Source organism: Taurulus bubalis (genome assembly GCF_910589615.1).
Source record: "Taurulus bubalis genome assembly, chromosome: 18".
Lineage (NCBI taxonomy): Eukaryota > Metazoa > Chordata > Actinopteri > Perciformes > Cottidae > Taurulus > Taurulus bubalis.
Window position 1 is genome coordinate 10569588 of NC_136606.1, and position 27601 is coordinate 10597188.

General features: G+C 41.8%; 1 protein-coding gene across 1 annotated transcript in view; it reads left to right on the plus strand.

The window, feature by feature from the left end:
• The window catches only part of cUnh8orf34 (chromosome Un C8orf34 homolog), a gene marked incomplete at both ends in the record, with an annotated part of 51744 nt that extends 24402 nt beyond the window's left edge, over positions 1-27342 (plus strand). The window contains 9 exon segments of the mRNA XM_079234265.1: positions 7326-7462; positions 7464-7504; positions 11162-11247; positions 11366-11439; positions 17474-17600; positions 21277-21767; positions 23396-23492; positions 26731-26769; positions 27224-27342. Coding sequence (XP_079090391.1) covers positions 7326-7462; positions 7464-7504; positions 11162-11247; positions 11366-11439; positions 17474-17600; positions 21277-21767; positions 23396-23492; positions 26731-26769; positions 27224-27342 — 1211 coding nt within the window.
• Positions 27343-27601: the final 259 nt, after the last annotated feature.

Sequence of the window (27601 nt, forward strand, 5' to 3'; positions counted from 1 at the left end):
AAGCTGTGTCTGATCTTTGATACACACGGAATGAAGCGGCGTCTGCTGGATGAGTTACAATGCCTGTGTGTTGCTCTTTTGTTCCAGGATGTCATATCTGCCTCGATCAAGCAGGGTATGCGGTACGATACCATAGCAGTTCTTTTTTTGTGAAGTGAAGTGAGCCAATCTTTACCAGCCTGAAATATAAGTGAAAAATGCTCTGTGTTAAGAGGTCATCTACTGCACATAGACCCTTTGCCTCTGAGGGCGATTAAAGTCTTAGCCTTTCAACTCATGGAGGCCTTAACATTTACTTAGTCCCACTAAATTACTTTCTGTGGTGAAAGAGCAAAGCTCTTATTAGCTTTGTGGCCGATAGGAATGACAAATATGTGTTGTGACGATTATTAGAAAAGGACCCCTTAAAAAATGGGCCATATGTTTGGCATTCCCTGTGAGAGAGCTCTAATATGTTGAAAACCAGAGGTGGAAGAAATATACAGGTTATTAAAAGTAAATAAATGTATCAAAATGTATACTTCAAGTAAAGTCCTGCATTGATATGTACTTGAAGCATCAAAAGTAAAAGAACATGTCGACCTATATTTTGTGATAATGTGCATATTGACAGTGATAAACCCTCAACCTTTCCTCAAGCGCCACCGGCAGGTCAAAGTTTCACTTAACCTGTAAAATATCTCTGCATCCACCACTCAATGTGTCCAGTATTTAGATTTTATGACTAAAACCTGCAAAACTAAAGACACTGCAACAGCCTCAGTTGTACTGCATGGCTGCAGACTTGTCTTATTACGTTGTAGCTACGTCGGAGCTAACCTGTTTTATTACTTGGGTAGACTAAACGACGCGTTGTGTTTTATATGTTAAATCTTAATGATCACAAAATAGTAACTAGTAAAGTGTCAAATAAATACATGTGGTGCAGCAAAAATTACAAAGTAAAATGCTCATAGTCACATGCACCCCCGTTGAGAACATTGTGAATATCACTGAACTTTGTGTCGTAATGTAACCTGAAGTACTGAATGGGCTGATTGCTGTGCTATAAGAGCTGTCTCTTTGTCCTCTGCCTTAGGCCAACATTCAGACTGCCAGAGTTAGCAGACAAGGCACACACTTCCTGACGCCAGCAGCCGCACCCCACCACCACCACCGCCACCACCATCAGCACACAGACACACTCTTATCGCCCCCATTGCCCCCTTCATCCTTACCCAGACGTACTAGAGACACAACAGTTTCCCTGGAAACAATGTACACCGACACGACACAGCAGTGTCATCATAGTGCATGGAGAGGAGGTGAATGAGAACATATATCTCAGTGGTGTAAGTTGCTTCAGCACTAAATCTTTCACTTGAAGTAGAAGCTGGAAAGGGGCTGGGCTCACCTCTGAAGGTTTCGCAGCCTCGATGCTGAGAGGAATGTTGCCAGTAAAAGTCTTTACTGCGCCCGATTGACGCCTGTAAAAGTCTCCGCATGCCGATGGACACGTTAATCGAGTGGCAAATTGCTGTGGTACAGTATGACGGTGGTATTAATGGAAGCAATTACCAATAGGTTAGTAGACTACTGCTAGATTTATGGCATGATCACAGCCATCAGTACACAGAGCACGGCCTCATACGGCCTCATACGGCCTCATACGGCCAGCGTCCGCATCTCCAGTGTGCATAAGCGCCGTCGCTGATTATCTGAATGGAAGGGAGCTGAATGGACACAATGATGCCGTATTGTGGCTACTGTAGCCAGAGGAGAAGCAAAAGATAGAAGATAGACACACAAGGATGATATCTATAGGGTTGTTATCCAGAATGCCAGATAAAGGACTTAGGCTATGTGAATAGATGCATTGTCTATCAGGGGTTAATCGTCCAAAGAGCCCGCAACAGTGATGTGTGCAGCTTTATCGAAAAAAGTAAAAAGTAAAACAAATAAATAGCTCTATCGCTGTTCTGTGTCTCCACTCTACTGCAAAATTAAGATTTAAGAGCCAAATAGGCAAGTGAGTTATAGACTTACTTGTCATGTCATTAATTGTAACAGTAATTGGTGTGTATCACCAACAGCAAAGAAACCAGGATCTCCAAAATAATTATTGCGCGTCATCACCATATCCCTTCACTCATGTGAACTTGTGTGTTTTATTAAATCAAATTGAGTTGCTTTTCTGTCATCAACATCTGTCCACACTCCTCTCGTACAGGCACACTCCAGTTTGATGGATAACTTAATGCGATTTAAATCATCATTTTTTAACTGTAAAAAAACAATCCCGGCAGACAGCTGTTTTGATAAATCTATTGCGTAATGCATTTACAAAAATATATGTTTTAAATGCATTATATCAAAATATCTTCTTAAAGCTCAAAGTTTAATTGAACTACATATACTCTTCATGAAATTGCCAAAACACGAGGCAGCTGAAGTCACTTTCCCAACTACAATGATTGGCATTTAAGTGCGTCTATACATCAGGCTCCGCTGTGCCTACAGTGACGTCCTAATCTCTGTAATATTTGCGGTTAGAAAGGGAGTTGAAAGGAGGTTTGCACCAGAGTCTGCGATAAGACTTTCCACAGGCCTCGGAGCTGTGAAGTTACCCTGCTCATGTGTGTCCCCATCTGATTCTGATCAGGGCTTTTACTGCTGCGCTCAAGCCCCGTGGAGCCTAACAGGCATATTTTTAGGCCGGGAGGGGAGGAGGGTGCGATTTGAAAGCCGAGACATAATTATGAAATGTAAGTTGGAATATTGTTTTTATTACAAAGCCAAACAAATGCGTCCCTGCCGAGACACACATCAAAGATGTCTGTGTGACGACTAACCGCAGAGTGGATTGCTTTGGTGCTGGAGGCTTAATGGAAAACGAATGCTGCCTGAACGTGTGAGGGCAGCTGAAGTGTGAGGTCTGCAAGTGTCACTGTATGTGTCAGGTTGAGTATGTGCTGTGCATTTTTGCGTCTAGTGTGTTGCTCCCACATGTGGGTCTCTGTGCTTGAGTTGATGGAGCCTTTGACTGGAAAAGGCATCTATCGCTTAAAGACTATTAATTACAGATCAGTGTGATGAGACGGCTTCACTGCTCATGAAAGAATGGAAAATGTAATTATTTCACTGTAGAAGAGACACGATAACTCACAGCACTTGGATTTTGTGCAGAGTGTGTGTGTTTGTGTGTGTGTGTGTGTCTACCAGCTCCACGTGTGGGCTGCTGTGTGAGAGATGATTCCAACCCGTACATCTGTCAACGTGTCGACTCGGCAAAGGTGTATAATAAGTTATTTCTGAAGCCGGTGCGCTAATTATGTCTTCAGCTGTGTTTTCAGCCCTGTGGAGAGACAGTCAGTCCGTCGCTATCTAAACAACATTAAATTACATGGAAACTTTGGAGAGAGGCGCACACGCACACTCTATCTGTGCACACCGCTCCTTTCTGACTGCGCTGTGAGTGAGTGATTGCGGCACGGAATTCCTCATCGTTCAGGCCTTTTGTTGGGATCGCATCGCTCACATAGTTTCCATTTCTCTCTCCCACCCCCCTCCCGCCCCTCTCCCTCCCTTCCGCCACCTACACCCCAGCGCAGAACCGTTTTATTTATCTGCCATGTCTCATCGTTAGACAGGGGGAGCATGCATGGCTGCCCCGGTGCCCAGGGAGTGGAAATGTGACGGGCTGACGAACGGGCGAGTGTGGACAGACGTTTGTTGTGTCTAGACTGAGGCTCGGGAGGCTGCCGTGGTCTCGGAGTAAGCCGGTCTCATGGGAGACACACTGTAAACGTATCATGGTGGTATTGTGGGTTCTACTGTGAACCTGTAGAAAATGCACTCAGTCATGTATGTGTTTGACTAAGCAGACACGGAAGAGAAAGGAATACTTGAGGCACATTAAATCTTCTGCGTGAGCATGGGTTCGGGGATTCGCACATGAAAATCAGCTCGGTGTCAAGGTAATAAGTTAGTTTTTGGTTATATAATGTGTAGTTTATTCAAGTCTAGTTCAATAACTACATTTAAAGAGCAGTAGATTGTTGCTCGTTGGAATATAGTCGATACAATGGTGCATTCTACTCTGAAATATCTGTTTCTGTTTGTACGAGACCACAAACAATCTCTGCAGTAATATTCAGGCCTCTAAACATCAGTGTAATACAGTGTGAGCATATGAGTCAGAATATGCGTGTAAAATAAGTCATTTACAATGCTAACACCAAACCCCAACCCGGGAACCTCATAGTTTCACATTTTAGCACTCAGGACCTCCTCAGAGTGTGGTGACAACACAGAAATCTGTCACCTCTTCCTCCCCATAGAAAGTGGATTCAGCCTCAACCAGGGCCGACATGGCTGAGATTCACCCTGCTGTTGCACAGATGAAGGGCTGCGCTTTCTCTAAAAGCCTGTGCTCCGATTTAAATGTTTGGACAGTGAGCAGCACCAGTACACAGGGAGAGTAGTTTGGGGCTAAGTTTACTTTTACAGAAGTTGGAACCTAAACTCGTCCGTATCTACGAACAAGTGTTAACGTGCAGAAACCAGTGAGGCTGACCAGGAGCTACTGTCCTCTTTTGTGAAATGGTGTCCTCTCGTCTCTCATCTGGCCAAAAGGAGGAACGGTGTAGAACCAATTGCTTCAGCACAAAATGTTGTGACAGTATTTCATTCAGACACAGTCAAATGTGTGTTCCTATGGGATGCACTACAGAACAAAGTCTTTGTTTACCTCTGTGACTGGTGAGTATCTGAGATTAATTTCACTTCCCTCAGACACGGAGGTCTTTCTCTCCAGTACTGTGTCATTTTATATTGACCAGAGGGAAACGGGTCCAAAAGACAAAGTGGGAGTTGAGGTGACAAGCAGCTGTGTACACAGAGGTCATGTTCTCCTTCAGGGTCGGAGACGCTTGCCGTTGTTCTTTTTGCTATTTCATGCAAACTGCAGCCTCGCAAGTGAATGTTTCCAAGCGTCAAGTAATGATTTGTCTCTCAGGCGATGACCCACAGAAAATCTGGCATGCCACATTAGTCAGTCGCCAAAAGAAGGGAAATGTTTAGAAGTGGGATTTGACGAAGAAAAAAGAGGAAAAGGTGAAGGCCCAAAGTTGAGCAGTTCCCACGACCAGCAAATAGAGCAAATCGCTGGTGGCTCTCTGTCCCCACCCCCTCCAATGCATACCGTGATGAATGGGACATTTAATATCGCCCTGCTTAAGGGGTTTACTGGAATGAATCTGTCCTCCACAAAACACTAAAACAACACTCGTTCTCAGACTGCCGGGACACGATGTGAGTGACATGACTGATGTGATGGTGATGATGTGATCAACATGTAAGAAAAGGAAGAAAAGTCCCAGACTTTGTTAAAGGTCGTGAATAGAAGTATTGATTTAGATCTTTTGCCAACAGTTTGGGGTGTTATGTTGTAATGTTGTCCAAACTTCTACAGCAACATGATACCATTTGTCAGTTTTTGGCATTTGGTGGTTGAACTGTCCTTACTTATTGTTCAGATGCTTTGTGAACTCTCTTCATGTGAATCATTCTGCATATTGACATTTACTTTTTTACACTCAAATTTCCCTCAAAGCCTCAAATGTTAACCTCATGCTGGGGTTAGAGGTAAGGACGGGGATCTCCAAAGTCAGTAGGATCATTCTCTGAGAACCACAAATGTCTGCACAAAACATAATGGCAATTCTCCTAATAGTTGTTTAGATATTTCATTGTGGACCATCCAGACAACTAAGAATGAATAACACATGTCTCTGTGTAGAGTTGGTGGATTAGACCAGATGGATGGACGAAGAGAGTCGTCATGAGCAAGTGTCATCCAATCTAATCCAGGTGATTAGTTATGCGTCCTCCTCTTCCAAGGTGTGAGGCCCATTCCCCCCCTACCCCCCCACAAAACCAGGGGCCAGGTAATGCGATCCCTATGTGTGTGTCTGGTGATTTGAAACCAACATTAATACTTTTCACTGGGACAGCCACATTGTACTGCACTGTAAGCACAAGAGCAGAAACAATGGCAGCAAAAGGTGAGAATATACTGTCCTGAAGGCGACCCCCTCCCCCCCCATTGGCAAAGCTCTGAAATTCTTCTGGTATGACGAGAAGAATGGGACAAATATTGTTATGGTGATCGGTCAAAAAATGTTCTGCCTGATTCAACGTGTGTTTAGAAAGCTTGACCAGGGAACTTAACTGAGTAAGAGTCCAGACACCCACTCGCGTTTCATTCTCATAACACGGAAAGTACTGCAATATGTGTTATCTCTTGAGGATGCATTCAAAACCAAAATGGTCTGGCTGACTCAGACTCTCCCCTTTGAACCTCTGTTATATTGAATGAACCGTTAACTTTGTATTATTCCACTTCAGTACCGTTTTTTCATAAGTCTTGTTATTGGCGTGATTTCTGCTTTCTTTCTCTATCGTGCTAGAGCAGTGTCTATTGAAGAAACCTGGGTCTGTGTCTTGATGCTGGACATTTCGTACTCTGATATATATATAATGGCTGGTGATCCTGTTTAGTCTTGTGTCGCATCCAAACTTCCAACATTTAATTGTTCCATGTGGAGATAATTTCATCACATAGGGAACAGCTGTATTTTGAGATAAAGCAGACATCTTCGAATAGAGAGGGAAGGCAGACACAAAGAAAGTTTATTCAACATGTGGATGAGAAGAAAAGTGAAAAAGGGCCTCCGCACCTGTTAACTGTGTGTGTTTGTTTAAGCATATAAGGTCACATGTGAGTATAATGGCTGCAGACAGACAGAGTGAGAGGTTAGGATGAACAATACTGGCGTCTGATGCATATGGACTTCTTTAGAGACTCAGGGGTGTGTGTGTGTGTGTGTGTGTGTGTGTGTGTGTGTGTGTTTCTCTGGAGAACACAGGGATAGATCAGACAAAACCCAACTTTCCAGCTCCCCATCTCCATCTTACCGCTCATTTTTCCCCTCTGACTTCACTGTTCTTTGTCTCCTTTTCGTCTTCAGCTTATTAACGTGCCCTTCCTGTTTCTTTGACTCTGTGATGTGGTGTGTCATTGACTCTTCCGCATCACTTCTTATAAAGTAGAGTTTTTTTGTATGTGTGTGCAAAGCGTGTGAGCGAGCGCAGCAGCAGGATGTTTATTTACTGTTATGTGCTTGCTTGCTCCTTTGACTCGAAGCAGACTGTCATCGCTGGGCATCATATTGACACGAGAGAGACCAAAGTATGATTAATGACCGTGCTTTCTCTTCCTTGTTTTCTCTTCCTTTTCCTCCCTCTGTCCCTCCTGGTGTCTCTTTGGCTCCCTCCCCCCTCAGAGGACCTGGATGACCTGCGGATGGAGGGTGTGACGGGCTTGGCTCCATCCGGCAGTAAATTCAGCCAGGGACGCAGCTCCTATCAGGCTGAACCACAGGCCAAAGTTACTCTCAACATCTGTTCGAGGTGTGCCAGGTAAATGTTTCCACCTTCTCTTATCTGGTGCTCTGAAGGGAGAGTGTGTTTTTTGAGACAGCACAGCTCTGTAGAGTGTGTTCTTAAAGGGGTTTAAAGGAATAGTTTAACATTTTTGGAATATTCTTTCTCGCCAGGAGTTAGATGAATAGATGTATACCACTCTAATGTCAGTCCGGTATATACACCAGCAGGCTTATCTAATCATACCGGACAAACATGGCAGTTATATCTCTCATCTAACACTCAACAATGTGTTTCCAAAAATGTCAAACTATCTCTTTAAGGCTCTAAATTATATGAATTCAAATACATTTCAGCTACAGTAAGGTTGTGGTTACACGTTTAATTGATTTGATTCTCTCCCTCATCTATACTTGTTCTTATTCCGGACCATGACTCCTCCTTGTGCCGTACCCTCCGCCCCCCACCCACTGTCTCTGCATCTGTATCAGAGGAAGCATACCTCAACATTCAGAAGAGAGAATAATATCATATCTGAAGTGCATTCCGGTGTTTCTTGTTTTCACAAATCCGCCCGAGCGCTGATAATCGTCTCCATTATCACCCTTTCTGTCTCTGTCACCGTTTTCTCTCCTCTGACACATTTCCTGCTCCCCCTGAACCACAGCATCAGTGCAGCGCTCACATTTCTGAGTGTTGGGTGCGATACAACAGGCAGGTGTGGGCAGGAGTCTTCCTTGATTCCAGTCAAAGATAAACGGGTATCTGTTCGATGAGACGCCAGGCACACATCTGCCTGCACGGCCTCCTCTGTTTGGGGTTTTGGAATTTGCGTGTTTCCTGCTCTTCTTTCATTCACGCTGCTTATCAGTTTCGCTCCACGCACCGGCTGTTTTCAGGATGTTCTCAGAGGCTGCGCAGGAGGATGAATGCTATCAGTGGATTTTTTTTGCTGGAAGTTTATTAACTTGGTATTTTTAAGCAAACAGTTTATATCTTTGGCTTATCATTGAGGCCCTGGGTCGGATCAGTGGCAGAGCAAAGCAGCATCTGTATCTGGAGTCGTTCTTGGCCCGTGTGCCCTTTTTTTCACGACTGAGATTTCAGACATCTGTTCTCCTTCTCTGTCTTTCTCCCTGCTTTGGTTCAGTCCAAATTCTTGCTTTGTCCTCTATAACCTGACCGCAAAATACTCCCCATGTTTTATTGGCTTAGGAGACGTGGTCTTTCATAGTCATATTTGGTGAGTGTAAGGGCCATAAACAGATCACTAAGCAGGAAAAGTGTTGCACGCATGGTTTGACTTGTGTGCTATTCTGGAGGCACACGGAATTCTGAAATCAGGAGTGTTGCAGGAGTATCGCACGTATTCATGAATCCACACATGAAGCATGTGCATGCATGCCCTTGCACGCAAAGACACAAGATGCCTCTGTGAACAGATAGTGGAAGCAGAGGTCAGGGAAAGTAAGGTCCGAGCAAAGACCCAATGCGGTGTGCATTAGCACTCTGTCTTGATGGGATTACCAGAAACACCTTTTGAACGTGGCTCGATATGGGGCCAACCTTTAAACTGGCTCCTCAGAGCACTACCAGATGTGACACAGTTAGTGCCCTTGTGTTTCACACCTGCAGACAGGCCTACTGTACAGATGTGACCTTGCTGAAGTTTAAACTTTTTTTTGTACAGTTGTTTTAGTCTAATATTAAGGTTTGAGGAGATTTAAGTGGATTCTTTCTGATACTATAAAACTCTCACAATGATGGTGGAGAGTTGCTCGGCCCTGTATGGATCTGTGAACCAACACTCGTCCAAGTTGGACAAGCATTCCTCACATACCCGTCACCACTCAGGCAAACAAATTAGAATTCCACTCTTATGGGTCAGTGAGGTCCAACATTCTGTGCATTACACTTTGGTTCAAAAGCATTTTCAGGGTATTTGCTCCCTTTAGCTGTCTAAGCGGTCAAACAGACTGACCCACTTGGCTTCCTCATGTACCACCCAAAACCAAGTGGAGGTGATGGTTACTTTCACACCCACAGCGTGAAGGCAAAAACTCTGTTTCAGCAGCACTCCTGTATGTTACTGTGTTCAAGATCCACCTGTAATGTTACGGGCAAAGGACATAAGAAGTAAATTACACAATAACATGATACAGACAAACATATTTTTGACATAAGCACTTTTCTTTTTGAGCTTGCTTACCCCAAGCTAAAATGTTTCCCACCCTTTAGACACTTTCCTCGGTCATTGTCTTTTTCCTTTGCTCCTGTCCAGCCAATGTCTGCACCACCAAACCTGTGTGGTAGGTCAGGAAACACGCTGCTTCCTCTGGCCCCTTTGCTAAAGTGTGAAGTGCTGTGTGGCCTGTGTGTTGTGGCCATGTCCCTGTTCCTCTGGCTATAGCTGTGGTCACACCAGCATTTCATCCACCCCCACCCTGCGCCCGATCAGTTCTTTTAATGGTTATGTTCTCCTGCCACAAAACCCCCTGTGTGCAAACACATCCCAGATCTTGGGCACAGTCCGGCAGAGCTGGTGTTGCGGCCCAAGGAAATGGATAGATCTCCACAAACCTTCTTTGAGTTTGTAGTTCTCATTAAATTAATTGCTTTCATATCAGGAATGCACTAAGGAAATGGTAGTAAGGTAGTGCAAGGACTTGCAGCTTTTGATCAGAGAATGGGAATGCCTTGTGATAGTCATCTCGGGTACTTTTTTAATGGTCTTATAAAGGCCATTAAAGAAAGGGAGAGACAAGGCGAAGGATGTATAAAGAAATAGAATACAGTTTAAAAAGCTCTGCTGTTACCCTCATCTAAGACGTAGAAACCAAGAGGCCCTGCGGCTGTGACGGAATGCAGCCATTAAAGCACAAGGATTGCGTTCCTTTGTCTTTAGCCAATGGTGGTCCTGATGACATGGAAAAGGCATGCAGTTAAAGTATTTGAGCTAAAATAGTTTGTAATTACAGCATGATTGATATTTTTCAGTCGTTAAAATATGCTTTGAATGGAATATTGTGTTGAATTCATTGCGGATGTTCGAGTGTGTTAGAATAATGAATGCAGTGGAAAGCCACGTGTAGCATGTTTATCTTCCTGCTGAGACGGTATTCTAATCATTGTTTGTCTTTCACCCACAGTAAACCTTCCTATCTCAGGGAAACTTAAATCTTGTAGTACAGCCAAATCTCTCAGACCTGCTTCCATTTCAGTTCAAACAGATAACTTTTGGGGGGGGGAGCTGCAGTATAGGGGCTTGGAACACATCATGATAATGACCAGTAACTGAATTTAAGGGGAATCAGTTTTTCAGTTATGCTTCGTCAGTAAGTAAGTTGTGAAACAAGTGGGCTGTCTATAGTTTAATCCATGCACCACATGTCTGTGAATGCATTTATTTGGTTTCAAGACTATTTCAGATTGATTTTCAGCAGGATGAGAAGCTGCGATGCAGAGTTTTGTGCCCCCAAACTGACCCATATGTTCTTCTTTTCATGGTGAATCAAACATTTTGCAGAAGAAGAGTTCATTCACCAAACACTTCCTCTCTGTCTCACTTCGTCAGACCGATTAGAGACTTGCTTGTCTTTGTGTGACAAGCAAGTCATCTAACATTCAGTTTTGCAGGGTTGTCACTGAAGAATGCTGATTTCACAGATGATTTAAACCCATTTGGCTGCCAATGTGTACAGTAAAGTAGTGTAAATGTGTAACGTATTGTCTCCAGGTTGCAGGGTGACAGTCTATCAGACGGCAGATCTGAAGAGGAGCACAGGTCTCGCATATCTGAACAAGCCGTACCTGACATCTCATGTAAGTTGCACAACACAGTTCAAATCCAAAGTAGTTTTTTTAATTTTTTTATTGTTGTGTTCTCATGCTCTGTCCTTTCTTTTTTCTTTTGCCGTTTTGTGTGCGATGTCTGGAGCAGCTCCATTGCCCGGGGTGGACACAGTGGCGGGACGGTTGCAGGAATGCGAGGCCTTGTCTCAAGTGTCAGGCTCTGTAAGTGTCCTCCCTACATCCATCACCAAACAATTAAGATCACTTTACAGCCATCAATTACCACGTCACTCTCTCCTCCTCAGCTTCTATTGTGCGAAAGCGAGAGAGAAAAAAACACCTCTCGCCTCTCGCTAATAGAACAAAATGGATCCGTCTATAGGCTGGCATTTCATCTTACACAACGGTTGATCGTGCTGAAGAAGTGTAGAACTCTCCCTATATCACTTTGCTTCCCACTCAGGACAATTGTGTGCGATCTGAAAGGAATAAATGAAAAGAATATCTCGTGACACGACAACAATTTGATTTAGAGGTGTATATACAATAGGCCTAAATATTTATGGCTTACAGGAGTACACAGAGTTTTGTTCAATAGCAGGCTTGCGTGATAACCTCACATGCTTCAGGGAAGAAATCTATAGAGGCCCAATGTGGTACACGCCAGACTCAGACACAGGCAGACTCTCACATGCTGTTAATAAAGCGGTCAGCTAAGACGCCAGTACCTTTTTGTATAATTACCGCCCAAAAAAGCCGATACCTTTTTTTATTTTTTATAATTGCCCAATCTAAGTGTTAGACAAGGCTTTTTACGGCATGTTTTAAAGAAAAGGGTTTGGAGCCGAGGCATTACTCCGTGTGTGGAGCAGATGCAGAGAGGCTCCAGACTAACTGGGAGCAGACTTTTAGAGACTGAAGGACCTGCTGAATCAAAGTCTGCCGTCAAGAGTCTGATGGATTAAGCCAAATAAACGAGCCACTATCCAGAAAATAGAGAAACTGTGCACGTTATGACCTATAATTGCTGTTCGTCTACTAATTTTCTCAAATGTCTCAATTTAAAAGGGAAGGCATGACCAGATGATAGACGGTGTCAATTTGATCACCGCGCCATGTCGAGCTCGGTGATTTCAGCTGATTCATTTAGCTTCACGCTAAATGTGACGTCCTCTCTACCGCTGACCTTCAGATCTACATAGAGCCACTATTTTGCAGCTGCCTACACCGAGGGACCGAACACCACATCTCCGTAGGTCGAGCCCTGTCTGGCACGCTTAAGAATAGGGTACTAATGTATCCCATGTGGAAACCGCAAGTGCAAACGTCTCCTGTCATCTACTGTAGCTAATGTGGCTGTTTTGTGTTTAATTGCTTATGTTTGGCTGTCTTTGAAAGGCAAATGCAATTTGTAATAGCTTGTTAGTTTAACTGGCCCTTCGGGGGCTTGTGGCCCACAATCACTAAACAGTATGGAAAAAAAAGTCATGCTTTTATGAGCTTATTTGGAAAAAACACAATGGCTGAAGTCATACAGTTTGAGGAATAATTCGACCTGTAGCTGTGTTTTATTTTTTCTTAATCAACTTATTTATTACAACCCTGCATGTGTCCCTTGAATTGGTAGAAACCTGTCCAATTGTAACTTCACATGTTGCCATGGTTATACATTTTAAAGAAAAGATGCATATAACTTTCTCTAGGATTGAAGTTTGGAAGTCAAATTTATTATTTAGCACATTTCATGTCATTAAATGGAGTACGCCTTGCATTGGACATTGCCCTGGTTTGGGCAGTTAAAGGTTGGTGATGTTGGAAAGTAAACACTGTTAATGGTTATCATTATTAGTCCACAGGCCCCCTGCCTCTGCCAGCTCCTTTAGGTGATAATTGCCTCATAAAGACAAATACTTTCCTAAAGCAATCGCCAGAGCAAATTCTCCAAGCAATTCCTCTATAGTTTCCTTTGTAAGTGTTAAGTGATAGGTTTTAATCAAATTTAGCTTGTGTAGAGTTGTATGGGTGTTACCATCATAAAATCTGCCAAGGGAAACTGTTCATTTGTATGGTAGGAATAAGATAATTAGTGTAATGCAATGCCATGTGTGTGATACAAGGCAGAACCATTGTGATGCTTTATTTTTGTTTCCACCAGAATGTTGGCAGAGTTTCAGCCGATGCACTGTATGGCTTTTTATACTTGGCACCAGTCTCCGCTCCACACCTCCACAGTTATGCATGCATGGTTATCATCTGTGCAAATCTCTATGATTTTAGAGCATAGCTCTAGTGCAATTTTATTCCTATAAAGGTTTGTTTAGGATTTCCAGATCCTAATTGGTGGTTTTTCTCCATTTGTCAAATTCCATGTCCTAAGTTATTGTTAGAAAGTGAGCCGCGTGAGTTCTGGTTTCTTTCAGTATAATATTTCCTTTTTTTATTTATTTATTCATGCATGTATTACCTTCAGACATTTCAAGTTGTGTTGGATTTCTTCAAAATTTACAATTTTATAATTTAATTTCAACCGAAAAGAAACTAAACCTAAGCCTAAAGCATGTATTCCAGAGGCCAAGCAATATCGGAAAAGCATGGAGCAATAGTTTATTTACAAATGTGTGTCAAAATTCCATTTGCATCTCAATGAGTGTATTAATGGTTCACTCCTATTTAGATGTTCTAATACTTTATTTTGTAGGTTTTGCCAACTATAGCAACTAGTTTGAAGGTTTTTGTCTGGCAGCAGATTGTTCCTTAACATGATTGTTGATGCAGTCTGTACGCTATATAGCTTATAGCTTATGCTTGTGTCGTTCAAATCTAGCTGTTATTGCACACTCACATTTTCATTATGAGTTCCTGCAAAGAATCCAGTCATTTGCACGTCACTACTTTTCACCCATCTGCACTCTTATTGGCCTGACACTTATTTTCCTCTGGCTTTTCTTCTTGGACTGAGATATAGACATTATGTCATATAACCTGTCTTTGTAATGCTTGAATGAAAGTCTAACTGTGTTATTGTCAATATCCTGTTTGCTTTTGGCTGTGCTAGCTCAGTAATTGGCCGATGAGCCTGGGAGCCCTGTCTATAAACTATTCGGGGATTGTGTTGCCAAAACAACATGAACTTATTAAGAGTCGATTGTTACTCCCCATATCCATAAGCATGTTTTAAACGGAAACAAATGACTTAACACCAGGGGCTTATGCTCATTTGCTATTAAGTAATATGAACTCTTCCTGCAGGTTGGAAGGGTTGGTATTCAGTATAATCAAAAACGGTGTTGTTTTGGTTCGGATAAAAGCAAAGCAGTGTCCTCGATACTCAATGTTCTCTATCTCACACATGTGCAAATCCAATCCTTATGCTCACACGCTCTCATCTGCCAGGATGTTGTCTTTTTCACTCAGACATCAACTCACTGCACACCTTATTTGATAAAAGCAGTACTTGCTGGGCTACATCGTGGAGTGTGAACTCTGCTCATGAGATAAACAGTCTGGCTTTCAAATCTAAAGTGGCATTCTTCCAGAATTCCTAAAAATGCAGTTTCATGCGTACGTCTCATTCTGTTTCGATCTTCTTTACTGCTAGAGGAGGTGCTTTAGCATTGGGAGAGTCCTACTACCAGACGTTAAAGCTCACCCTTCTGAAAGGCAAAGGCTATTGGGAAGATGGTGCTGTAACGGAATAGGGACTAAAAACATTGAACCATATGGAGACAGACTTGACAGGCCTAAAAAAAGCTGCTGCTCACCTGTGTGTCTATATTTTGTTGTATATATGCCCCTGCATGTGTGTGTGTTTGTGGGTCCCTAAATATTCTGCCTGACCACAACAAGAGAGACCATCAATTGTGCTATACAAAGCCAGCATTGGCTCAAATCATGTTTGAGGTCTGAGACTGCATGCACACATCCCAAGCGGCTCTTGTTGTGCAGAGGGCAATGTTGAACCAAACCCCAGATTGTGGTGATTATTACTGCTGACCACACACGTATAGCTGCACACATGCAGGCTATAACATATTTAACTCCAGACTTCCATCCTCTTTCTTTCTGTCTTGTTTGCGCTCAACATGGAATCAATTTAGCTAGAAACAAGATCCTTGTTTGTTAGCGGGCAGCAGCATCACCAGAGAGTTTTTTCCCTTTTCTCGTTTGGGTCTTTTTAGTTTTGTCATACTGGGAGAGACATTATACAAGGCTCTGGGTTTTGCGCCACTGACATTAATATACTCATATGTCATTGCTGCTCTTTTTTTTGGAGATGAAACGGCATTCCTTCTCAGCTCTTTGTCTGTGTAGATTAAAGCATCCACCCGAGGCATCCAAACAAAGGGGGAAAGAAATGTGACTCATTTGCACTCATGTCATACATTGCTGCTGATAAGGACAATAGCAGCTTTAAAGTATGATGACGGGAAATCGTTTTTTATCACGCCATTGTGTCTCCTCAGCATGTAATCAAGTCCATTTTAGTTTTGTTTGTTGGGTCTATCCATGTCTCGTAGAGCCTTGCTGATTTCCACATGATTTTTGAATATGCACCATTCTGGTAAGCTGAACATGTTGACGTCGTCCAGGTGACTTTGTAAATATGTATGCCTTCACCAAACTTGAGGTAACAACAGTCATGTTTTGATTGTAATGTCTGTTTATTTACTGATGTTATCTCGAGAGGTGAATTGCTTGCAGACTCGGTACATCCTGTTTGTTTGCTCTGCCACGGGACTGTACAGTACCACCAAACGTAGCCTTCAGTCTGCAGGCTCAGGGATATATGGTCCTGATTACTGAACAGTCTTTCCTGTGGTGGACAGATGAGCTATAGGGCAGGAGAAATGCAAAATGTTCAACTATGGACATTGCTGATAAGAGTAAATCTCCATATGTCAACTGGTCTCCTGAAGACTGGGCTTTCTTAAGAGACCGTTTAAAAAAAAAAAACATAGTGAAAAGAACCAAAGGAATCTGAGCTGTTACATATTATAATATAACGACCTACAGTATAATAACGATTATACACTTGGGGAAACTTAAACTAGAAAATTGTTGGTGGCCTTGTTTGCCAGAGCTGAGAAGACCCAGAGAGAGAAGGACAAGATGATGTCATGCTGTTGGATTTGGGGGGATACCACCAAAGAGAAAGGAATAAAGTTGGGGAGGGGATTCAGTTGTAATGTTCAACCCGCCTTGCTTCTTTATGAGGGCTGTAATTAAGGATTGGCTTGTGGTGTTCTGCTGCCACAGAACGCCTCATATATCTGACAGGCACAAAGATCAATGCCATAGGCTCTGAGAATCATGTTCTGTCATTTATTAGAGGATCGCAACTTCTCTTGTTTCCACGCTACCTCCTCTCTGGAAACCGACTTGTAGGTCCACTTTGACTCATGAAAATCAGAAAATGAGTAGCCTGCTGTATCCCAGGTTTGTCTTTAAATGCTTTTAGAAGACTGTGTATTCTGTATATCACCAGATCTCCAAGAGCCTTGCTCTGTGTCAGCACTTTGTCAAGTCAACTCTGTCTTTCATTAAGTGCTTAGCACATCGAATGACGTAAGTGCTGGCATCGTCTGTAAAATAACTTGGTTATATCTCATGTAAACCAAACTCAACAGGAGGTAGAACTATGGCTGACAGATTATATTTCTCACCTGTGCTTGAAGCTCATGTGCACTTGGTCCATTGGCTTAACAGCTCAGCTGGCCACTTGTGTCCAATCAAGGACTTGGCAACCTGAGCCTGTCAAATCACGCACTTGGCCGGGAAGGCCAAAGCAGCCCCTATAGGTGATCCAATCTGGCTTTCGTACCATTTATTTTCTTTCTTATGCTTTGGAATATGATCTCTTTTTTTATATAATAGGAATATCATGTGCTCTCAGGGAACGTGTGCTGCTGTTAGACTGTTTGCCAACAGACTAGTATGTATAAGTGTATACAATGTAAGTGTATACAAGCTCCTATAGATTGACTAATAGTTATATAAAAATGTCCTGAGCCACTACTGACAGTCTAGCGACCCGCATTCACTAAACAGAGAGCACTGCATGCTGTCTACACTTTCATCTACACTTGCTGTGGTTTCTTGTGTTTTTCTAAAGCCTATAAAAGAATAATTGCCCCTTTTTTTCCAGCAGATATGGCTCAGATATTTCTAGCAATAGCTGAAAATTATATAAAGAGTTAATTGAAGGGTCTTTCTTCTAATGTGACTTTCTCTCTTTTCTGTTTTCCTCACTAACTAGCGTCAGGCTGTCTGGGAGGCTGATCTGAAGGCTGTGAGAGGTGGGAGCTCTGTCGGGCAGACGGGGCCGCTACTGGGTGACTCCCTCTTTTCTAAAGAGCTGGAGAACATGGGCAAACAGCTCGCTGGTAGGCACTTCTGTGTGGTGCGCATGTTTGTGTGCTGTGCCTTTATGCCTGTGTAAGTCTGTCTGTGTATTTATTAGTGGCTTTAATGATGAATAGTATGGAAAAGTCGGATCAAATACTTTATTTTGGAATACATAGTTTACACTGTGCAAATATTTACACACACACACACACACACACACACACACACACACACACACACACACACACACACACACACACACACACTTTGAACTGCACAGACTGAGATGAAATAGAAAGGGGTTTAGAGAGCACTTATGAGAAGTGGGAGGAGGAGAGTTCGGCTAAAGAATGCACTATTTTCGGCTAATTAAAAACTGATCTTCCTCAAGATCAAATAGAGAAAAAATGCTGAACATAATTTACACATGCCAGGAATTTACCTCAACTCCAGCTTTAATGGGTTCAATCAATAACTTCAGCGCCGCTGAGTCATTTGGAAGGGATCGAAGCTCAACTGTGCCGGAGACTGATTGGTTCAGACCAAATGGAATTTCTGTTTTTGGAAATAATTATTCCTAATGTAGATCAAGGCTCATCTTTGACATATGTGACGTCTGGGTGACTCAGAGACCGCTTTTGTTGTCACGATGATTAAGTATGTATTCACTTGTGAATCAGATGAAAGCCTGGAGTGGACGCCAAAGGGAATGTCGCCATTTACCATCATGTGTCGCCCACTTGTTTGTTTATGCATGTCCTCCCACTCTGTTTGACAGCGTCAGTGTGTAGAAACTTTGTTCGCGCCTTCACATACCAGACTTATTTGAAGCATATTGTTCCTACTTAGTGAACCTCTTACTGTCATCCAACAGTGGGAGCAGCCGCTCTCAGCTCATCCGCACATCGGCGCTGAATTCACTGGTTGCCTCCGTGCCGACCGAACAAAACAACACGCTGGTGCTTCGGGGGCACTAAAGGACTATTTGTGTTACTCAGTTTTGCCCCAGAGGTCCTCAGATGGCATTCATTTCAAGTTTGTTCTACACTGAGTTCGTGAATATTCAGGTTGTGGACTCCCACCAGGCAGTTCAATGAAGCTGTTCAACAAGCTAATTCAGCTCTTTCAAGCCTTTATTAGCTGCTAATACTTTCCACGTTTGGAGCCAGACCCTCACTTTTCATCTTATATTGTCACCCCAATTATGTGGCGGTTTGGTCACTCCTTGTCTGCCGTATGGATATGGTGAAGCTCATGTGCACTTTTTTTCTTCTACTAATATCCAAATGAATTACTGCTCACTAAATTTGTTATTGAATTGAGTTTAATTTGATAGCAGTTTCATCTAGGGTCGGATATTGTTTGTACATGTTCTACAGTATATCATTACTAATGTGATGCATTAGTTTTGGGAATATTACATAATTTGTACCACTTTTTCCCTTTTACTAAACATGCCAAAGATGTTTGCTCAGAAGTTAGAAAAGTTTCCTGATTTAGAGCCAGAAATAAGTGATTAAAGTAAAAATAAACAAGGCGAACAATCAAGTATTTAAGTTCAGTAGCCAGTCTCAGTGACACTATATTAGATGGTTTTACTTAATGTATCCATCCAAGGACGATGATTAATATTTAATTCATCCTGGCAGGCAGTATATTGTATTGTTTTAAGCCTCTAGATAAATTCCAGACAAACGAAAAGTCATTAGCACTTTAGTTTATCTTCAGAAGGACATGATCAAGTTTGCATGACTTCTAAATGAATGGTTGAATAGCGTGCTATGGCCCTGCATTCTCTGCTGCTTGATCAAAGACTTTAATAGATTAAATCTGTTTCTATTTCTTCTTGTCTCCTTCTCTCTCTGTCTCTCTTTGTCTCATTTTCTCCTCGTCTTTTTTCCTAAATCAAAACTTATCATGGCTTTATACCATGTGGAGTTTGATGATCCTTCTTTGATCTCCAGGAGCCGTCATATTATATCAGTGTCTATGAGATGGCTTGTAGTATCTCTGTGTTAAACACTGGACAGAATTTCAAAATAAAGCTGCTTGTAATAGGCTACTCATTAATGCCAGGAAGTCGGGGGAAATAACTGGTTTACAAGAAAATCACGAGTGGAGCAACCATTTACGGAAGGGGGAAGATTTTCACAACAAAAACATGTGGTGTTTATCATTATACTGGTGAATAGCTTGAGATAAAAATATTTTATGGGAAAAGATTACTAATGAACATATCCTGTTTACGATATAACGATAACAGTCGTGGAAGACTTGGTGTGCGTGGGTGGTTATGGGCTCGAACTGGGAATTTGTCATATATGAAACTTCCGTTTCCACCCATTTTCTTCTGTATAGAGTAGTTATTTCACTCATCATCATCATCCAGACACTTGCCCCCACAGCAGGTCTTATGGTCACACATAGCTGTTAATGCAGACTATCAACCAAATAACAAAGCTTCTCTATGCTTTGTAATGTTACATACTGCAGCTCATGTCATGCCCCGAAACACCCCACAAAGTGAATTATCTTCCAACTTTCAATCAGAAAGGCCAAGTTGTAACCTGTATCTTTAGTTTTCCTTCTAACATTTAGAGAAGTAACATGTGGAGAACGCAAGAGGGTTAAAGCAACACAGACACGTGCAGAGCATTGAGCACATGGGCAAGGCATTAAGCACTATGTGCTCTGCATTGTATCTCACTATGAGGGTTGACCTTCAACCAATCAGACTAGTCAGAGAATTGCATTTTTTTTTTTATCCCATAAGGATTGTGTACATAACCGTCTGGAATAGATTTCCAACCAACTAAGAAATGTCTCAATTGAATTTAAAGTAGTATTACAGACCTTTTCAACTTTGCATGGATATTTGTCAGTGAATAGGAGCATATGCTTCACATTTTTGTTTGTATAGGAGAAAAGCACCATTTGCTCAAAAACAAGGGAGTCAAAGTTTGTAAAAATACTTGTCATGCTTCCTTTTGATATGTATTTAACGTCACACATATTCCGTTTTCTTGAAAAACATGCTCCTTATGAGTCATCCTTCAAATTATCCTCCTCAAATGATAACTCCCAGACTGGTTTGTTGAATCCTGATTGCCAAGAATTTTAACAAAAGCATAAAACATGGAAAAAATGACCCAGATGTTGATTGCTGAAGTTGGCAGCGTCACTTCTTTCATAAACAGACATGTTTTTGAGACGACCAATGAGGCAAACAACTGAGTTTTTGTCAGGAAGAAAGTTTTTTTTTTTTTTTTTTTTTTTTTGCAGGCGATGCTTACTGTATATCAACTTGGAACCTTTTCTAACAGAGGAAGCTGGATTCACCACAATTTACAGGGCCTATAAATATTGTCATCATTGCCCAGAAGAAGGATTAAACCAAGCAGTCTCGCCCACTTTAATGCTCAGTAAAGTTTGTGAATCATCAGTCTTGTAGGACACATACTAAACTCATAGCAAAGCCTGTGAAAGTGTACAAATAATAAGTCTGACTTTATCATTGAATCTCTTGATTTAGCAGACTTTTCTGGGATTTGTGTTGCAGTCATTGTATACATACAGTATACAACTGTATGCTGTCATTGTCATTTAAATGTGGGGGGGGAAAGAAGAAGATTGAACTCAGTCCATCATAACTACATCTGTTAACTCTAACTTAAATATAATATGTACATATTTGTCTCCCCCTTTTCCCTCCAGAGGTTGAGAAGGACCTGGCCAAGCTGGCGGAAGTGGGGAAGATGACCTCTCGGAGCTCCAATAATCCGCACAGTAGTCTCCTCCACACCCCTCTGCGCCACAGAACCCTACCCGACACACTTCCTCTCACCAGCCTGCTCTCTAGACCCCAGTCTCCTGCTGGCAGCTTCTCAGGCAAGCCCTGCGGTGTGGGCCTCCCTCTGCTCAGCCCCAAGCCCACCTCCCTGGTCATGGGTCGGACTCAATCTCCCAGCAACCCTGGGAGCAGGACTCAAACCCCCAGAACGCCTAGCAGGCCTCTGACCCCAAATAGTTTACTGACACGCTCCACCTTTAACCGTGGAGCTCATAAAGAGGTGACCTTCAGGAGGTCGCGGAGCCGCCCTGTGACACCTACATGTCAGCCCACACATCTTCGACCGCTGCTCACCCCACCTGGACTAAGCACTACAGACAGCCTCGGTGCCAGCCTACGGGCCTATCTGTCTGAGGTAAGACCAGGAACTGAGATATATCCCTTTAACATCAAAAACACCCTCTTTTTAGTTGTCAAATATTATGCAATATTGCATAACAAGGTGTCCTAATGCAGAAAAAGAATCCATGAGGTGGAGGCAGAGTTGTGGCAGCACTGTCTTCACAAAGTTAATTATTTCCAAAACAACAATTATCCTAATTTTAAAACTAGTGAGTGTCAGTCAGTTTTTAAGGTACCGACTGGCTTTCTTGCTGGGAGTTAAACCCACATGAGAAGATTGATACCACTCCCATATCTGGCCATTAAACTATTACAACAGCTAGAAGACGTTTAGCTTAAAGACTAAAATGGTAACAAAATCAGCCAACTAACACCTCTAAAGCTGTTGGTTGCTGACAAATTATCACATTATATGTTGTTAAAATGACAATTTGTGGCTTCACAGGGGGCATGTCCTGCTGTCCCCAGTAAATGACTGTACCTGACAAAAAACAGCCCAGCACATAATCCCCTAGAAAACCTAATTGTTTCTACTTGAGTTTTTGTGTGTGTATATATATATATATATATATGATAATAATATTTGTTTTACTTTTGGACATATTCAGGCTTGGTGTTTTCCCCTGATTAGGCTGTATGCTAAGCTAACTGTCTACTGGTGCTAGCTATATAATTAATAGACAGACATGTAAGGTGGTATTGATATTCTCATCTCCCCTTTGGCAGAAGCACATTTCACAAAAGCTTGATTTATTCCTTTAATTGACAGTATTTTCCATGGACATAGTGTGGAATCAAATTATATATATTACATTTGAGCTATTTCCCATTCATCGAGCAATTAAATAGATCAAGTGCACACACAGTGTATAACACATGGAGTGAAATTGGACTCATCATGGACTTGAAAAAATCACTCCAACTTTATTGTACATTTTTTGTATGATTTAGAGTGAACCCGTGTTTGCTGAGTGTCAAATGGGCTCAATGTCCATGTAAAGCTGCTGTAGAACATAAGAGCCTTTACACAGAAAGATCATGACTGAAAACGCACAATATCACACATGTGCATACTCTCACAAACACACATGCTTCATGTGCGGTTTAATGAAGACTCATGGAGGTCCGTACAGTAGGATGGCATTTCATTGTGGGAAAAATGAGTCGGGCATAAAAGGAGAACTTTCAATGGGATGTCTTTCTTATATTCCTTTCATGATTAACTTAACAGTGGCACTGTTAAATACAATACCTTTTTGAAGGCTTTATTAATGGTGGGCAGGAATTCTTCAGTCCCTCAGTATACTCTTTGACAGTTATGCTAGTTGACACCTCGTGAGATTATCCAAAACACTCGTGCACCCAGTCTGCTTTTATTGAAGCCACCTGGTCCTATGTAGATGGATAGGAGGCCTGTTTACAGAGTTAAGGAATCCTGAAGCCTTTTAAATACTAACATGCAGAAAAGATGTTTATGCTTGTGATCTTGTCTTTTTTGACCACTTATGTAGTCATTTAAAAGATTGGAGTTTCTGCATTGGTAGCATGGGGCGATTTATATATTAAAGTTTTGGCCTAGGACTCGGTATGAGTTATCAGAGTCTTCCATCATTTCGGTTCTGCTCCATTTTTCCAAATCAGGATGAGTTTTACCAGCAGTTACAGGCCATCCGACAGCCTTGGCATATTCCCAGTGACACAGACAGTGACATCTTGGAGCCTCCTGAACAGGATAAAAGTGAGTGACCTGCCTTTTTTTTCATCTGCCTGTCTTTTGTCTCTACTTTAAACCCTACATTTGATTGTTTATCATCTCCTCATTCAGGTTCCCTTTACTGGAGAGTTTGCTAGGAGTTTCTCAAAGCGCTCAGTTAAATTCACAGTTCAGAAATTTGACAAATTGCCCCGCTAATGTTTTTACCTTCTCACAGTTGTTTTTCTTTTTAAGACACATTTCATTACTGTAATGTCACTTCACCACAATGATTAGCTAATCCATTAAACTGGCTCTAGATCTATTAAAAAGTGAAGATTAATGTGCTAGTATTCCTTGTAAAATGTTGAGATGGAGCACACAGGCTGACAAATTATACTTTCCATATTTCACAGTTGGGTGACATCCTGGTTTCGTAGGGGGAAACGTTGTCAAATAAAATGTCCTTTCCTGGCATCTTGTAAGAGATATATCTCTATCAAGATCCAGTTGATGGACATGAGCAGTTCTTTAAAGTCATAAATCCAGTCATAGTGTTGGTCTGGCTGGGATATTACTCTGGCTTTGAACAGGAGAGAATTAGATCAGACCTCCTTGAATGTTCTGGAGCATAAATCACATTAATGTATGTGACAGTATGGTCTGATTGTCAGAGGCTTGTATGTCTCATTTCACTGAGGTCCACTAACAAAATATCACATTTATGCTCTTTTAACATTGGTTAACATATGGTAAAACTTCTCTTATCCTCTTCTCTGAATATATACTATACCTGGACTAAATAAAACTAACTTATGTAAACATTACATATTTCTGCCGAACAGGTAGTTTTAAGACGTTGGACAGAACAAACCACTTTCTGATAATTTTGCTATTCTCTTAGTCAATAGAGGGAATTGAAGTTTTACATTTCTCCATATGGTGGCACTACAAGGAAACCCATACACCTATTCTTATTAATATATTTGTAGGCCTCCGCGCAGAATTTTGTGGTGAAAGGTCCCTGTGGCCTCACAAATCACATTTTTTTTTTTTTAACAGGAATTCATATGCTAATTATGGAAATTTAACATAGATATCTAATAGAATAAAATTATGAAGTGGTGGCATTTTGGACAGACTCCAATTTGACGGATTGGCATACATCTACGAGGCAGTAATTCTAATTTGATTATTATGGGATATGGTCTGGAAAAGTTGACATTTGTTCCTTGGGTTGGCAAACCAGGAACGCTTGGAAGTGGATAGACAGTCCTCAATGCTAAAGGTTCATCTTCTGGAGAACATGAATGTACGTATGTGAACGTAATGGCAATCTACCCATACTGTACATTACAGGTGGTAATACAAATAGAACCTTTGGCCGAGTGAAAGGTCACAAAGTAACCAAAACCATAATGACTAAACCTCTTGGGACAATGAAAGTCCACACTTAATTCTATTGACAATTCATGAATTCATGGTACTGGCATTGCTTTATTTAGACTGATCAAAAAATGGCAGCTCTGAGGTCCAAAAATTATACTGTATATGCCATGAAATCAGAAATGTTCTTCCATGAACTCTGTCCTGTTTTCTCAGTAAACAAAACATCAGCACCAGCTACTCAAACTTAAAATCAAGTGTGTGTTGGATTAAAAAAGATAACTTTCATTGACGTCATTACACAAGAATTCTCGTCAAACAAAAGATCAAGCGGGCAAATGGTTGTCACATGGAAATACAACCCCTCTGACATTGTATCTTGCAAAATACATGGATAAATGTTTCTAATAGCCCCTGGGGACCTGCTCTACGCCGTGGCATTGGTAATGGCATGTTGAGAACGGATATGAGCCACACATTGAATTAGAGGTGGCACAGACACAGGGAGAGAGAGACTGACGGGAAAAAAACTAAAGAGAACCAACAGCCACAAGACGTGACAAAGCACTTTCTGGCATGAGAGAGATCTCAGAGGACTCTTGGCTAAAAACAGCTTTGTCTTTGTGTGTGTGTGTGTGTGCATGTGAAAGTGTGTGTATTAAACATGGAAAGGATTGCATTAGTCAAGGTAAGATATTTAACTTGTTTTCCCCCCTTAATCAGATTTTTCAGTCTTCTCAGGGGTCATTTGTATCTATGAAATAATACATTTGAATTGCATCCTGGCAACCAAACACTACAATTAGAATCCACCAACAGAACAATCAGAGACATATCCTACTTTCTACCTATTTTAAGGCTGAGCTTTCCAAATGACTCAATCAAATCAAAATTACTTAATTTCTTCTGGCAAGGAAGGTGAAAACAAATGCCAAGAGTGTGAACATGTTTGTCCATGAAGTGGTTTGCTCTGGTATTTTAGTCTGTCCGTGTACCCACTGTGTGAGTAGGGCTCACTTCATTAGCGCAGTGACTTCCCAGTGTCACAGCAGATGTGTCTGAGCTGGCGCCAAGTGTATGGTAAGAGCTGAATAATGGGGGAGAAATCCATCGCTATTTCCTGTTATTCTATAAACTTCCACAATGGTACAACCACACATACCACAATGGAGATGAAAGAAGTCTGTCCCTTTTCCCGCTCCTGACCCCATTGTCCTTTATAGCTGTGGATAAGCACATTAGTCAGTTCAACATAGACATTCACTGGACAGTGGAAGCAGCTGTGTCAGTATGTTACGTTTACATCTGTCAAGATGGCTTTTAGGACTCAATATTTACTGTGTTTAAAGATAGTTTGTCTTATTAATCTAATAATAATCATAATCACTTGTTGCAGAAGCATCAGTTATGTTGCAGCTGGTGTGCATGTTTGAGCATATACACCAGGCTGAAAAAAAAACAACTATTAGAAATGTTATGCTACGAATTAGCCTCAGTTATAAAGAAGAATAAATAAACATCTGTGCAACTGACTTAGCCGATATTTCTCTCTATACGGGTTTCAGAGCATTAGTATGGCAGCAAACTACTTGCAAACTACTTGCTATGTAAAGATATAGTTCAGTCACGTCGACCTGAACAGAGGATGAAAATCACTCTCCCTCTGTATGTGTTGCAATCCCAGTTTCTCAGTGCCCAGGTTAGTTAACCTTGTTAGCTGGAAAGAGCCAGGCTTCATATGTAATAGAAAGATACAGTAGTTATAACGCTTTTGTCATATACTGTAACTCTTAGCAGACAGGTAAAAAACAAATTTCCCCCAATATGGAGTTATTCCATTGTCCTCATGCCACCTTTACCTTACATGACACATTTTCTGTCTTTATTTTTTTTACAGGTGGTACACGCGACGCCAATAAGAGATCTGTGTTTTCAGGTGAGCATTTGACCAGTTAGAGACTTCACAGCTTGAAACCCAGAGAAGCAGACTCGCCTCAGAATGTGCTGTATCATTTGAGTCACCAGAAACCAATTTTGCTATTGTAAGCAGTTGCCTTAAGTTTAGAGAGCCTCAATGTCTGTCAATGACCTCATTTAGAGCCACAACATAACTACCAATGGGTGACTTACTGTGGAAGCCTCCACCTTCATTTATGGCCCATTCAATTACAGTCACAGGCTAAATGGAGGGCACAGTGGCTCTGCGATGCGATTGGTGGAGGCCACTCATGTGTGGAGACAGGAATGCCGTTGCCCAGTTCCATTAAGTCACTCGGGTTCTGAGTTTACACGCAGCAGACAGCGTCAACTCTCAGCCTCAACATTTGGGAGAAGGAGAAAGTCTGTCTAGTTTGAGGTTGTCTGCGGTTCTCCTTCTTGTGGCTCTGGAGGTGCCCACAGTTCCCAGTGTCAGCATGCCAGTCTGGAGGGAGATCTGAGAGCAGACTGCTGCTGCTTGGCTATCAGAGAGGATTGCCAAGGCAACACAAACTCAAAGCTTGCTGTTTAAGTCACTCCGATCACAGCTCTCCCACAACTTATTGGGAAATATGGTCGTCGGAGCCTCCACTGGGCAGCACCAGGCTTCATTTTCCACCTCATGTTTGTCTATGACATGTTCAAATATTAAATGTCTGTTTCATAGTAATTGCCCGAGTTATTTTTCTCATTAGCGGTTAAATGTGTCTGATTTTAGTTTCTAGGAGACTGATGTTTTTGTCTTTTCTTTTTTACAGGCCTATAGAGATGAAGACCAGAGACATTGATCC